General features: G+C 56.4%; 1 protein-coding gene and 1 long non-coding RNA gene across 3 annotated transcripts; one reads left to right on the top strand and one right to left on the bottom strand.

Moving 5' to 3' along the window:
- Nucleotides 1–819: 819 nt before the first annotated feature.
- On the bottom strand, nt 820–10,755 carry LOC128418975 (uncharacterized). 2 transcript variants are annotated; one of them, XR_008331795.1, is made up of 4 exons: nt 10,209–10,755; nt 6,505–6,744; nt 2,204–2,377; nt 820–1,760 (listed from the first exon to the last, which is right to left on the bottom strand). It is a non-coding gene; the product is annotated as an uncharacterized LOC128418975 (long non-coding RNA). The 2 variants fall into 2 exon arrangements; XR_008331794.1 differs by lacking the exon at nt 10,209–10,755 and having other exon boundaries at nt 6,505–6,889.
- On the top strand, nt 7,538–9,682 carry POU3F1 (POU class 3 homeobox 1). Its single transcript, XM_053399191.1, has one exon. The coding sequence runs from the start codon at nt 7,743–7,745 to the stop codon at nt 8,967–8,969; it is 1,227 nt and encodes a 408-aa protein (XP_053255166.1). The 5' UTR covers nt 7,538–7,742; the 3' UTR covers nt 8,970–9,682.
- Nucleotides 10,756–11,632: the final 877 nt, after the last annotated feature.

Here is an 11,632-nt window from a genome sequence, read left to right as displayed (position 1 = left end):
CCGTGCGCACCCTGAAAAATCTGTATACAGAGGCACCGCTTCTGCACAGACGCATGGCATGATAGAGCACTTCTGTGCATGCGCGAGTGGTGAAACCTGGAAAAATACTTCCAGGTTTGCCGCTTTCGCAAACCAAAGTTTACATTACTCGAGAGTAACATAACCTGAGGGTCTACTGTATGAAGAGGATGCAAAGGCACCTGGTGACTTAATTGTCTCTTTCTACCATTTATTTATTTATTTATTTTTATTTTTAAAAATTGATATGCTGCTATGTCATATCTATCTATCTATCTATCTATCTATCTATCACAGGCATAGGCAATCTAAGACCCGGAAGCGGCCCATGGGGATCATTTAACCGGCCCATGGACCTCTGCTGCCCGCTCGGTTGGCTCCCATGTGCCGTGCTAAACTGGCGCAGAGCAGAGCAGAGCAGAGATCACTTTCTGCAATGCTGGCCAGCTTCCCATTGGCTGCAAGAAGCTCCTGCAGCCAATGGGAAGCTGCGAACACCTCCTCCACACCGGAAGGAGTGGAAATGGTGTTTGTGTGCACACACAAACACACACACTGGCCCACCGTGGTGTCTGCAGGATCGTGAACTGGCTCATGCCCCAAAAACGTTGATGACCCCTGATCTATCATCTATCTATCTATCTATCTATCTATCTATCTCAAAGCAGTTTACAGCCATAAACCGTAAAAACCATAGGTTAAAAACCATAAAAAGGTTGAAAGAGTTAAGAACCAACTTCAGTTAACCTTTGCAGAAGGATGTGTTCCGAATTGCCTGCATAGGCCTGGCAGAATAGAAAATTTTCAAGCAAGTGTTTTATTTGCACATTGACAAGCAGAGGGTTAAAAAGTAGAGGCAAGTGGGACACCTCTTGCAGGCAGAGACCCATTTCCCAGGGATCTGACAGCCAAACACATAACAACGCTGGACATTTAGGAAGCAAATCCTTAACACTGAGTGACTTTGGGCCAGTTACTGCCTCTCAGCCTAACCAACGCCACAGGGTTTTGTGGGAATTAAATGAGATGGGGCAGAGCCAAGTGCGCGCAGGGGGAGGTGGGATATAAATGCAGTAAGTAAATCAATAAATGAGGGGATTGGAGGAACCCGCAAGTCTTGCTCTACGGACCAACATTTTTAACCATGCAGCTGCTGGAGCATAGCAGGGAGTGAAGGTAACACCTTGGTGGTCCCTTCCCAAGGATGGATCCCCTGTTTCTATTCCCTCTCAGCCCCATATATTGTGCCCAACGATCCAAGCCATGTGGGCCTGCAGTACTTAAGGGTCCCCCATGTGGGACCACAGCCTGAAAGGTACGGGTCACTCAAGCAGAACTGAAAAATAGGCTGCAGGATTATCTTAATATATCATTTTTTAAAAATTGCGTTTTATCATTTTGGGTGGGAGCTTCCCAGAGAACAATGGTATCGGTGTGGGAGGGTGTGCAGCCAAAATCAGAAATACATGATGGCTAGACGGTCACTAACAGAGGCAATGGCACCATGGAGGGGACCACGCATAGAGGGGACTCTATGATGTCACACCCGCAAACCTGGTGGCGGGAAAAAGAAAATGCATTAATCCCTATCTCTTCCTTCCTGCACTCACTCTTTTCCTACCTGCAATTTAGGAAGACTTCTCTTTGTTTTCCTCCAGACATTTTGAACTGGACTGTGGATATCTGTAACATTTTAAGGATTGTTTCTTGCCTGGTTTTCATCTATTGGATCCTGGCAAGACCTTTGATGTGAGTAAACTTTGTTTACTAAACAGTCCAAGAGTGACATTTTTGTTAAACATAAAACAGGGAGAAGATAATCCAAGTCTGCCTAAAGCATCCTTGGATATCACAATTGTTCCAGAAGGTTATGCAACCTTGTCCTAATAGCATCCAGAGGTAAGCTGCACGTGGATGGTGATTTTTAACTCTGCTGAAATAGATATTTGTATTCTCACACAAGTGAGAAAGAGGAAGTATAATTACTAAATAAAATATCCTCTCCTACTCATCTAAATCCATCCAACAACTGGGTGTCCTTATATACAGCAAACAATTTAAAACAACAACAGAGCTGCAGCCTCTGAGACAGGAAGGTATGATATCCTAGCTCCATGAGCCTGGCTTGGTCAAATGTTTGCTCAGCTTGATGCCTGCTTGGCTTCTTGAGAGAGTCTGCACATACCTGTACAAAGGGAAAACTACCCGCAAAGCCACAGAAGGTGTTTGTGGTTGATCTGAGATGTTCACCTGAGCCCCCAGCTCATCATGCTCCTGACTCACTTTCCACACAACGGCCCTGTGAGGAGCAAGACAAAGAAGTTGTTGCCGTTCCCCCAACAAATCTGCGTTGTACTTCCTAGGAGGAATAAAAGAGGGAGGATTGTGTGAATTGTTACTGTGGCACACACACACCCTTGCATGAATCCAACTGGTAAGATGATCAAGAAAAGCACCAATTCCACAGTGGCATGTATGGACAAACCAATTCCCCATGTTCAGAAGTGCAATTTTAAGCAGGCATGAGTGAGTCCTTTACTCCCGAGCAAGCAACAGCCCCCAACTTAGATCTTTTAAGCCAATGAAATGTGCCTGAAGGATTTGGAGCAAGCCGCATAAGGCAACCAGACTTCATCAGAGGTGGCCTAGACTTTAAAAAATATATAAATACTGCTCTTCACCTGAAGATTGCAGGGTGGTTTACAATACGGAAACACTAAAATGCACAACACAGTAACAAACAAGAACAATACCCCCCTTTCCCTTGCATTTTACACCTCATGCTCAGGGCTCCTTTGCTGAGGGAGGACACCTTTGTGTGACAGACCTTGGCATTTGATAGCCCATCATGGACATCATGGATGATGAGACACCACTCTTCATCCTTCTCACCCTCCAGGTGATCTATGCAGGTTCTGAACTGTTTTTAAAGGGTTTAATAAAAGGGGAGCCCTTGTGTGCTTATGTAGTCCTTTTAAAAAGTCTGCCATTCTCCCATTTCCTCAAAGATTCTCCACCATTTTGCATTCTAGCAGACCCCCTTCTCTCTTTCCCCTCTCCTCTCTCCCAGAACTCTTTACTTAAAATGACATTTAGACCCCATCTTTCTTTGCAGACAGATACTAAGCAGCTCAGAGGGAAACAACAATGCAAAGCCAGAAGCAGCAAAATCACCAGTTCTGAAAGCTATACTAAAAAATGCCCCAGAAATTGAACCATTTTTAAAAGCAAGGGGGACACGGACACACACACACACAAAGCTAGAGCCAGCTATTGCTCAGCCCAGTTCTCCAGAGGACCTCCCCACCGCAGTGGGTTCACATGGAGAGATTTTTGTTTGTTTGTTTTTTAAAAAAAGACCTGGGAACAAGAGCAGCCAAAGCCAGAGCAGCGGGTCCTCAGCACCAACTTCTGGAAGGACACAAAAGGGCACTGCCAGACCCATCCCAGGATCATCTCAGGAAGGAGTTTACAGGGATGTCCAGGGCACTTCCTTGAAAATAAATAAATCCCAAAGTCCATTCCTGGCTTGTGGGATCTTTGCTTTGTTTCCCGCAAGCACCCCAAGATCTGTTCATCGGCCTAAACCAAGTGCAAAAGACAAATGCTTTGCGTCAAAGCATCTCGAGGGCAGGAGCTTCGCCTGAGTGCCCAGAACTGAAGACAGCTCACAAGGCTGCGGCGCAAACCTCCACTCCAGGCTCGCCTCGCTCTCTCGGCAGCCAGGCTCGTTTTGGTGTTGAGCAATGCTGCCTCTCAGCCTAACCTGCTTCTTGCCTCTCCTGCGGGAAGAAATGACAGATCTCGCCCCCCAACCTTTCGGGTTGCTCGTGCCTTTTCCCTCCTTCCACTTTAGAGGCTATATTTTTGAGCCCCCACGCCACACACACAGAAGCCGCTTCTTCGGCACTCGCGTCCCAGTAGGGATCAAAAGAGCCTCTGAGCATGTGTAGAGTGCCCACTAGCCAACCACTGCACAACCGAGAGCCACCCCAGGCCCTGTCCGCAGCTGCCGAGCGCGGCCCGCCTGGAGTTGCGTCCCCGAAGGCGGGTTGACTGGCGCTTGTGCTCCTGCTTTTAACCTCCGCGACAATTCTCTTCTTCAGAGCGAGACAAACACTCCCCTCGCGCCCTTGCCCAGAGGCGAAGGCTGGCGCGAAGAAGCCGCTTGGCTGTCCCGTCCCCTCCGCAGGCCACATTTTATCCGCAGAAGAAACCTGCGAGGTAGGCTAAGACCGAGAGGGAGCGAGCTTCATGGCTCGAGTCCGCTCCTCTTGTTCGCCTCGCCTTCTTCCTTCGGGCTGCAGATCTGGCATCGAACCGGAGCCGACGCTGCCAGAAACGCTCCGGAGCGGCGGAAAGGGACGCCCGCGGGCGCTTCTTCCAGGCGACTCGGCGCGAGCGACACTCCGGGGCGATTCTCAGGCTAGTGCGGCGGCAGGAGCGGCGCTGAAGCCCTAGGATCCGCCGGAGCAGGCAGGCCTGCTAAAGCCCCCGTCCCGCCCCCAACTGACCAACATGGCGGGGTCGAGCTCAGCTGCCCTCCTTGTCCACTGGATAAACCGCGTTAGAGAGGAGCTGAGCACCACCCCTGTGGTTTCTGCCCCCGATCTCTGTGAGGCTCTCTCAAGCAATCGCCCTCTGCCTCTTCACCGGCGTGGAAACAGCTACAGAACGAGAAAGTTGGAAGGAACTCAAAGGATCGTCTTGTCCAGCCCCCTGCTACGCAGGAATCCCAGCACAGAATTTTTGCCCTAGCCGTGCGTGGGCTGTCTGCAAGCTTGTAAAGTCTAGGACTGGGAGGCACTGGAACTGGGGGAGCGGGCGAGTGGTGCCCCCCAGCCCAGCAGCAGTGAAGTATTTTGGCCAGCCACTAGCTTTCAGCTTAACCTACCCCGCAGGGTTGCTGTGAGGATGAAAAGGGAAAAGGAGGAGCACTTCAGCTTCTCGAAAGAAAACAGTTTATTCACCAATGCATATATATTGCTCTTTATTAACGCGGGAGGGGGGCTCTTTTCACTCCGAAGCTGACAGGAAGCCAGCTGGTGACCCAGAGAATGAAGGTCTCATTCATACAACCGCTCATTAACTCACCAGTGGCTCACGTGCCATCCTGTGCCCGTGAGGATGGACAGCCTGTGAGTCATTGGCCTCCGTGGCTCCTAAGGTGATAGGGTGGTTCCATCGCATCCGTTCCCTCTGAGAAGCAGCACAAACATGATTTGCATAAGGTCAATAAACACATCCTGACGTGGCTGTAGGCTGCGGAGGGATTGGGGCTCAAGAGCCAAAGATAAGGCGCGGGGGGGCATTTCATCCCACTCTCCTTGTGAGCAAGAAACAAAAACTAGTTAGACCCCCAGCTCTGGAGGAGGGTGACTAGGCTTCTGAGATGATGGGAGCCCCCACCCGCCCCCACCTCTCCAACCGCTTGGCCTAGTTTTGCCCAACAAGCATTTCCGCCTGTGTCCTGCTGCTGCCCTCTGGGGAGAGTGTGAAAGTTGCAGGGGGGGTGACTGCGCGCTGCTCTAAACTGCTTGAGGAAAGGCTGGCCAGGGAAGGGGGAAAAAACCCTTTTAATTTTTATTTATTGCATTTACATCCCACATTTTTTCTCTCCAAAGAGTTCAAGGTGGCAAACACATTCCCCCCCCTTCTCATTTATCCCCCAAAACAACAACCCTGTGAGGTAGGTTAGGCTGAGAGGTGGCGACTGGTCCGCCAAGGACACCCAGTGAGCCTCATAGCCCAGTAGGGATTTTAACCCTGGTCTCTTCCAGGTCCTAGTCCGACACTACCCACTACACAACACTGCCCGGTTTTTAGATGGGGGCCACCTTGATGCTGGAACTCAGTTCTCCCGGCGCTGCCCGTTCCGTGCTGGGAAGACCCAATGTGGTGCCCTGCAGGCAGGAGCGCCCCTCTCCCCTCTCCCAGGGCCAACTCCTAAATAAAGTTCCCAATGGAAAATGCCCGGAGGAGCCCGGAGTGCTGAACCCGGATCTGGCAGGTGGGCACTGGAAAGCGAAGCCTTCACGAGGGGGTCGAATAAAACCTGAAACGGTTGTGCCCCTTCCAGCTTCCTGCGTGGCAATGATGCGAAGGAAGGGCTGAGCTCCATCAACGTGGTCTAAGGTGAGTCTCTGCCCCGCTCAGCATGCGGAGCGCGCACTTGGAGTGGCTCAGAAGCCCAGCGCACCCTCATAAAAGCAGCTGGGAGGATCGTCTCATCCCCACGGCGTCCCCCATTCTGCAAGGGGAGTTGGGGGAGGAAGGGAACCTCAGCAACACACGAGCCGCTTATCCCATCTTCTCCAACCCAGAACCATCAGACAACTATGGCATCCCTTTCTAGTAACAAGTGACAGGAAAGAGAATTGTAGAGTTGGAAGGAACCGCAAGGGTCATCTAGTCCAACCCCCCGCAATGCAGGAATCGCAGCTAATGATTCTATGAGAGATGGCCACCCGACCTCTGCTTACAAACCTCCAGCGAAGGAGAGTCCACCACCTTCCGAAGGAGCCCGTTCCTCTGCCGAGCATCTCTTGCCGTCAGAAAGTTCTTCTTAATGTTAAGTCGGAATCTCCTTTCTTGTCATTTGAATCCATTGGTTGCTAGTGCCTAGGATTTACGCTTCTGTCAGCAAGCTTTGGAGAGTAAGGGCCAAACCCGCTCAGGGAAGCTCAAACTCCTTCTGCTTCTCAGAGGAAGCCGTGCGCGGCAGAGCTGTGGAAACAGACAACAGCATCAGGAATGCGGGCAAGAGGGCGAAACTAGGCACTCACCCAGCGCTGTGGCCTCAGGGCGCTCCCTCTAGGTCCATCCAGGTCCCACTGCGGAGACAATTCCCGGAGACCCAAACATGCCTGAGAGAAGGGCATCGAGAGCGTTGGGCGAGGAGAAGGGCCGGCTTGCTCCCCTTGGGCCTCGCTGCGGAGCAGAGGCGCGCTCTCGGCCTCTCGCAGGCACGTTCCCTCCAAATTGGAGAGGAAGGTACACCCCGCTCCGCCCAGCAATTTTGCCAAATCGTGGGCCTTACAGTTGTTAAGGGGCCGTCACAAAAGCGGGCCGATCTCTTCTTCACCCCCGAAATTCTCTCCCCCCTTCCCCCACGCGAGACCCTCAGGCCCGAAAAGGAGAGAGAAACTGGGCAACGACGCGAGGAACCCCTCCGCCCCGAGTCTGAGATAGGACCCGTCTGGAGGGACAGGAGTGCGTATTCCCCCCGCCCCCCTAGTGCCAACCCCAGCCGGCAGACTCACCGGTCTGCAGCGGCGGAGCAGGGGGAACCGGCGCCCGAGCTCCGGAAGGCTCCGCGGACGCGGCGCGATTGCTAGGGCGCCGGCGACCCCGCGCTGACTGGCTGGCTGGCTCTCGCGTCGCGTCCCGTCCCGTCCAGCAGGTGCTGCCGCCTCCGCGGCCGCGCCGCTCCCCCCACGCGCTGAGTGGCCGAGCGGCGCGCCCGGCGCGCCTTCCCGCTCCAATCACGGCCGGCGCCGGCAGACGGGGCGGGGGCGTCTCCCTTCGCCGGGGGCGCCCTATGGAGGTGCGGTGCGGGCTGCCAGTCGCGGGTGGCGGAGCCAATGGGGCGCGCGTGGGGGAGTGGCCGCGCGTGGGGCCGAGCCGGGACTCTAAAGCGCGTCCCCCTGCCGAGGGGGCCCCAGTGAGAGGCGCGCTGCGCGGGCCAGCCGACGACCCGACCCCACGCGGAAGCAGCTGCCGCCATGGCCACCACCACGGCGCAGTACCTGCCGCGCGGCAGCCCCCTCCTGGCTGTGCCCACGCCGGACGCCGAGCGCCTTCACCAGGGCCCCACGTACCGCGAGGTGCAGAAGATGATGCACCACGAGTACCTACAGGGCCTGGCCGCCACGCCGGGGCACCCCATCGGCAGCCTCCCGCACCATCAGTGGCTGCCAGGCGCCACTGGAGACTGGGGAGGCGGCGGCGGGGGGACCCACCTGGAGCACGCCAAAGGGGGCGGCGCGGGCCCGCGAGGAGACCTCGACGGCTTCCACTCGCGCTCACACCTGGTGCATCAGCAAGCGGGCGGCGGTGGAGGCGGCGGCGGAGCGCACTGGGGGCAGGGGGCTCCCGCGCATCACCTGGGCGGCTGCCCCTCGGCCATGTCCCCGACGGCCGCCGGTGGGCACCAGGCGCTGCTCTACTCTCAGGCGGCCTACCCGGGGCTTAACGGGATGCTGGGCCCGCAGGCACCGGCCTTGCACCTGCCCCATGGCCACGCGCCCCACGGCGGTCACCACCAGCACCATCCGCACCAGCACGAGGAGGCGGAGGCGGCGCACCTGGAGGGCTCCCCGCCGCACCTGGGCCACGCGGGGGGCCACGAGCCGGGGTCGGCGGCGTCGGACGAGGAGGCGCCCAGCTCGGACGACCTGGAGCAGTTCGCCAAGCAGTTTAAGCAGCGGCGCATCAAGCTGGGCTTCACGCAGGCCGACGTGGGGCTGGCGCTGGGCACCCTGTACGGCAACGTCTTCTCGCAGACGACCATCTGCCGCTTCGAGGCGCTGCAGCTGAGCTTCAAGAACATGTGCAAGCTGAAGCCGCTGCTCAACAAGTGGCTGGAGGAGACCGACTCCAGCACGGGCAGCCCGGCCAGCCTGGACAAGATCGCGGCGCAGGGCCGCAAGCGCAAGAAGCGCACCTCCATCGAGGTGGGCGTCAAGGGCGCGCTCGAGAGCCACTTCCTCAAATGCCCCAAGCCCTCGGCTCACGAGATCACCTCGCTGGCCGACACGCTCCAGCTGGAGAAGGAGGTGGTACGCGTCTGGTTCTGCAACCGGCGGCAGAAGGAGAAGCGCATGACGCCCGTCGCCGCACCGCACGCGCCCACCATGGACCAGGACCTTTACGCGCAGGGCGCCGACGCCTCGCCGACGCTCCAGCACCACCATCAGCACCCGCACACGCTCCAGAGCCCCGGGCAATGACTCGGCCCGGGCGGGGACGGCTCCCGAGGACTGGACTGGCCTGCCTGGGACTGGCTGCGGGACCTGCCCGCAGGGCCAACGGACTGCGCCCTCGGGGGCCGGCCGAGAGAGCCCCCGGCGCGGCCCTAGGACAGACAGATGGCCGAGCCGCCCCGCCCGACGACGACGACGCCGGACCGGGCAAGCAGCAGCAGAGCGCGCAGAGGCGCGTTAATTTATTCCTACGCCTGCTGGCGACCGACTCTCTTTCTAATTTAAAGTCTCTGTATTTATTTGAAACTCCACCGACCGAACCTGGAGCAGCAGCAACAGCCTTATGGCCGGCGGGAGAGACGCGAGAGGCCCAAGGTTTGAGCTGGATGCGGTTTCTTCTTGCGGGGGGCGGGGGCGGAGGGGCGCAACCTCTATTGCCAGCCGGGCGGTGTCTGGGAGAGGCCGCCTGGGCTCCCCAAAGCGACCCACAAGGGACTCGGCGCTCGCTTCCACTTTGCCCCTTGAATCCGGCAGGCGCGGAGGTTGAGGGACCGGGTCCGAACTGCCAGCACCCGATTCCCGCCCTGGCCCGCTGTGACTTCCCTTTGCTCGCACGCCAGGCCCGCCTCGGAGCCGGGCGCCGGTCTGTTGGGCCGGGTCCGCCACTGTATCATCCTGCTCCGTTTTTATTTATGTTACAGCCAATATTTTATTACTCGCATAAAACATTTATCCAGGAACCCGCCTCGTGTCTTTTTCTTTTTTGTCCCGATAAGCGCTGGGAAAGGAGGAGGAAGGTAGGGCAGGGCAGGACAGGGCGCGAGGCAGCTTCCAAGGCAGCGGCGGAGACTCTGGACTCCGGCAGGATTAAGGCGCAGGGGCCCCTGAGACGGCTCTCGCTTCCCGCAGCCCCAGAGGTTTTCTTTCCTGCCCCCCCGCCCCCACTGCCTTAAATCTCCCTCCAACGGTGGAAAAATTCTCCAGTGCCCCCGCTGAGACCCAGCGCCGGCACCCTCAGGCCTACAGGAAGCGGCGGCGACCCCAGTCGGGCCGTGCGTTTGGCTCTCTCGGTTTCCCCAGAAAACGGTATGCTCCGGGCCACCAGGGTTGCTGAAGAAAGGGCCCGCTGCTCTTTGAATGCCCCCGAGGGTTCCTCAACTTCCCTGGGAGGCAGCCGTGGGCTGCGGGCATCTCTAGCCGGTCCCGCTCGGGCGGGCAGAACCGGACCGTACAGAGGCGCTCGCTGGCCGCGTCAGGGCCGCTCACCTGCCTGCCTGGTCTCCGCTTCCCCACGGAGGCCCCTTCTCCGTCCTCGAAGCGCTTCGGGGTGGTAGCGAGGCGCTCCTCCCGGGTGCAGAGAGCCCTTCCCAGTAGATTAGGAGGTTGTCGGGACGAAGCCGGCCGGGGAAGGGTAGTTCAGTTCAGGCTTGCCAACCAGGTTGCGAAAAAGTCAGTGGAATGCGAGGCGACATTTTTTGTTTTGTTTTGTTTTCCTGCTGGGACCTCTCGGTCCAGCTTTGTGGTCATTGCGGAAAAGTTCTTTCTTTCTGGAGGGTTTTGAACTCTCCCTTTTCAGCGGCTGCCGCGGGGGGCGAGAAATCCTGCCCCCACTGGCCGCATTTTTTGTTATGTAGGAGCCTGGACCAATTTGGAATCCCCGCAGGGCAATAATTCACCAAGCAAAAACAATCTAGCAAACACTTTTAAGACAACAGCCTTTGAAAAAAGTTCTTAGATTATACAGTGAACTAATTGAAACTGGGTGGTGAACTTTCAAACTGGCGGTTAGATCATTTTATTTAGGACAATGCTATAGATGCCTGCGTGAGCTCAGTGAGGCGGGCACAGAGAATGCGCTTCTATGCCACCTTATCCGCTCATCTCTGCAAGGTGGCGCTTGTAAAACGAGGAGCCCTCAGTGTTCTGAGCCCGATCCAAGAGAAAGTTCTCCTTGCCTGAGCCTCACTGAAATGAAAGGGCGACCCAGAGGGCGGGGAAGGAAGCAGACAGACCCCCCACTCCCCAGCCTAGGCCATCTGTCTGCCGGTTCCCCTGAATTCTGCTGCGCCACACGCAGCTCCAAAATTCGCCATTGTCTCCTGGTGACGCCGCTGCCGGGGTCACTTTCTGGCATAATCCGCCTGCTCGCGCTTGATGCAAATGAACACATTTCAGAGTAGAGGAGAGAACATGCATTTGGAAATCTGCTTCCCTCTCTGGATTGCTTTTGTCTTCCTTTTGATAATGCAAATGCCCAGGCGGAAATGAAAATGCAACTTAAAAGAAAGAAAAGAAAACCCCAGAAAAGTCAAGGAGACTCATTCAAAGTGTTTGTTTCGCTGCTGTATCTCCAGGTCAGGGAGAGTTTGCGGTGGAATCTGATAGCCCAAGTGGGGAAGAGTTTAAGGAGCATCATTGGGGGAAGATGGTAAGTCTTTTTGGAGTTAGTCAGTCGCATGACCTTCCTCCTCTCCCCGCTATTCACATATTGAAAATGCAGAATCCGAGGGGGAAACCAGAGGACCCGCAGCCCGCAAAGTCGGCTGTGAATTAGCCCAAGAGAAGCCGGTAAGGGGCAGGAAGCCCCTCCCTCGCCCACCTCAAGCCAGCCTCAGGCCCTGCTGCTTTCTCCGTCCTTCAGTCTGCACCCCCCGCCCCGCCGCCTTTCAGTCTTTCGAGGCCACCCAGGG

The sequence above is a fragment of the Podarcis raffonei genome, chromosome 8, assembly GCF_027172205.1.
Source record: "Podarcis raffonei isolate rPodRaf1 chromosome 8, rPodRaf1.pri, whole genome shotgun sequence".
NCBI classification, from domain to species: Eukaryota; Metazoa; Chordata; class Lepidosauria; order Squamata; family Lacertidae; genus Podarcis; species Podarcis raffonei.
Note: the sequence above shows the minus strand (reverse complement) of the source record. Positions and strands in the feature narration are given on the sequence as shown.

Bases quoted from the DNA above. Each gene is read 5' to 3' on its own strand.
- POU3F1 (XM_053399191.1), top strand. From the start codon at position 7,743: ATGGCCACCACCACGGCGCAGTACCTGCCGCGCGGCAGCCCCCTCCTG.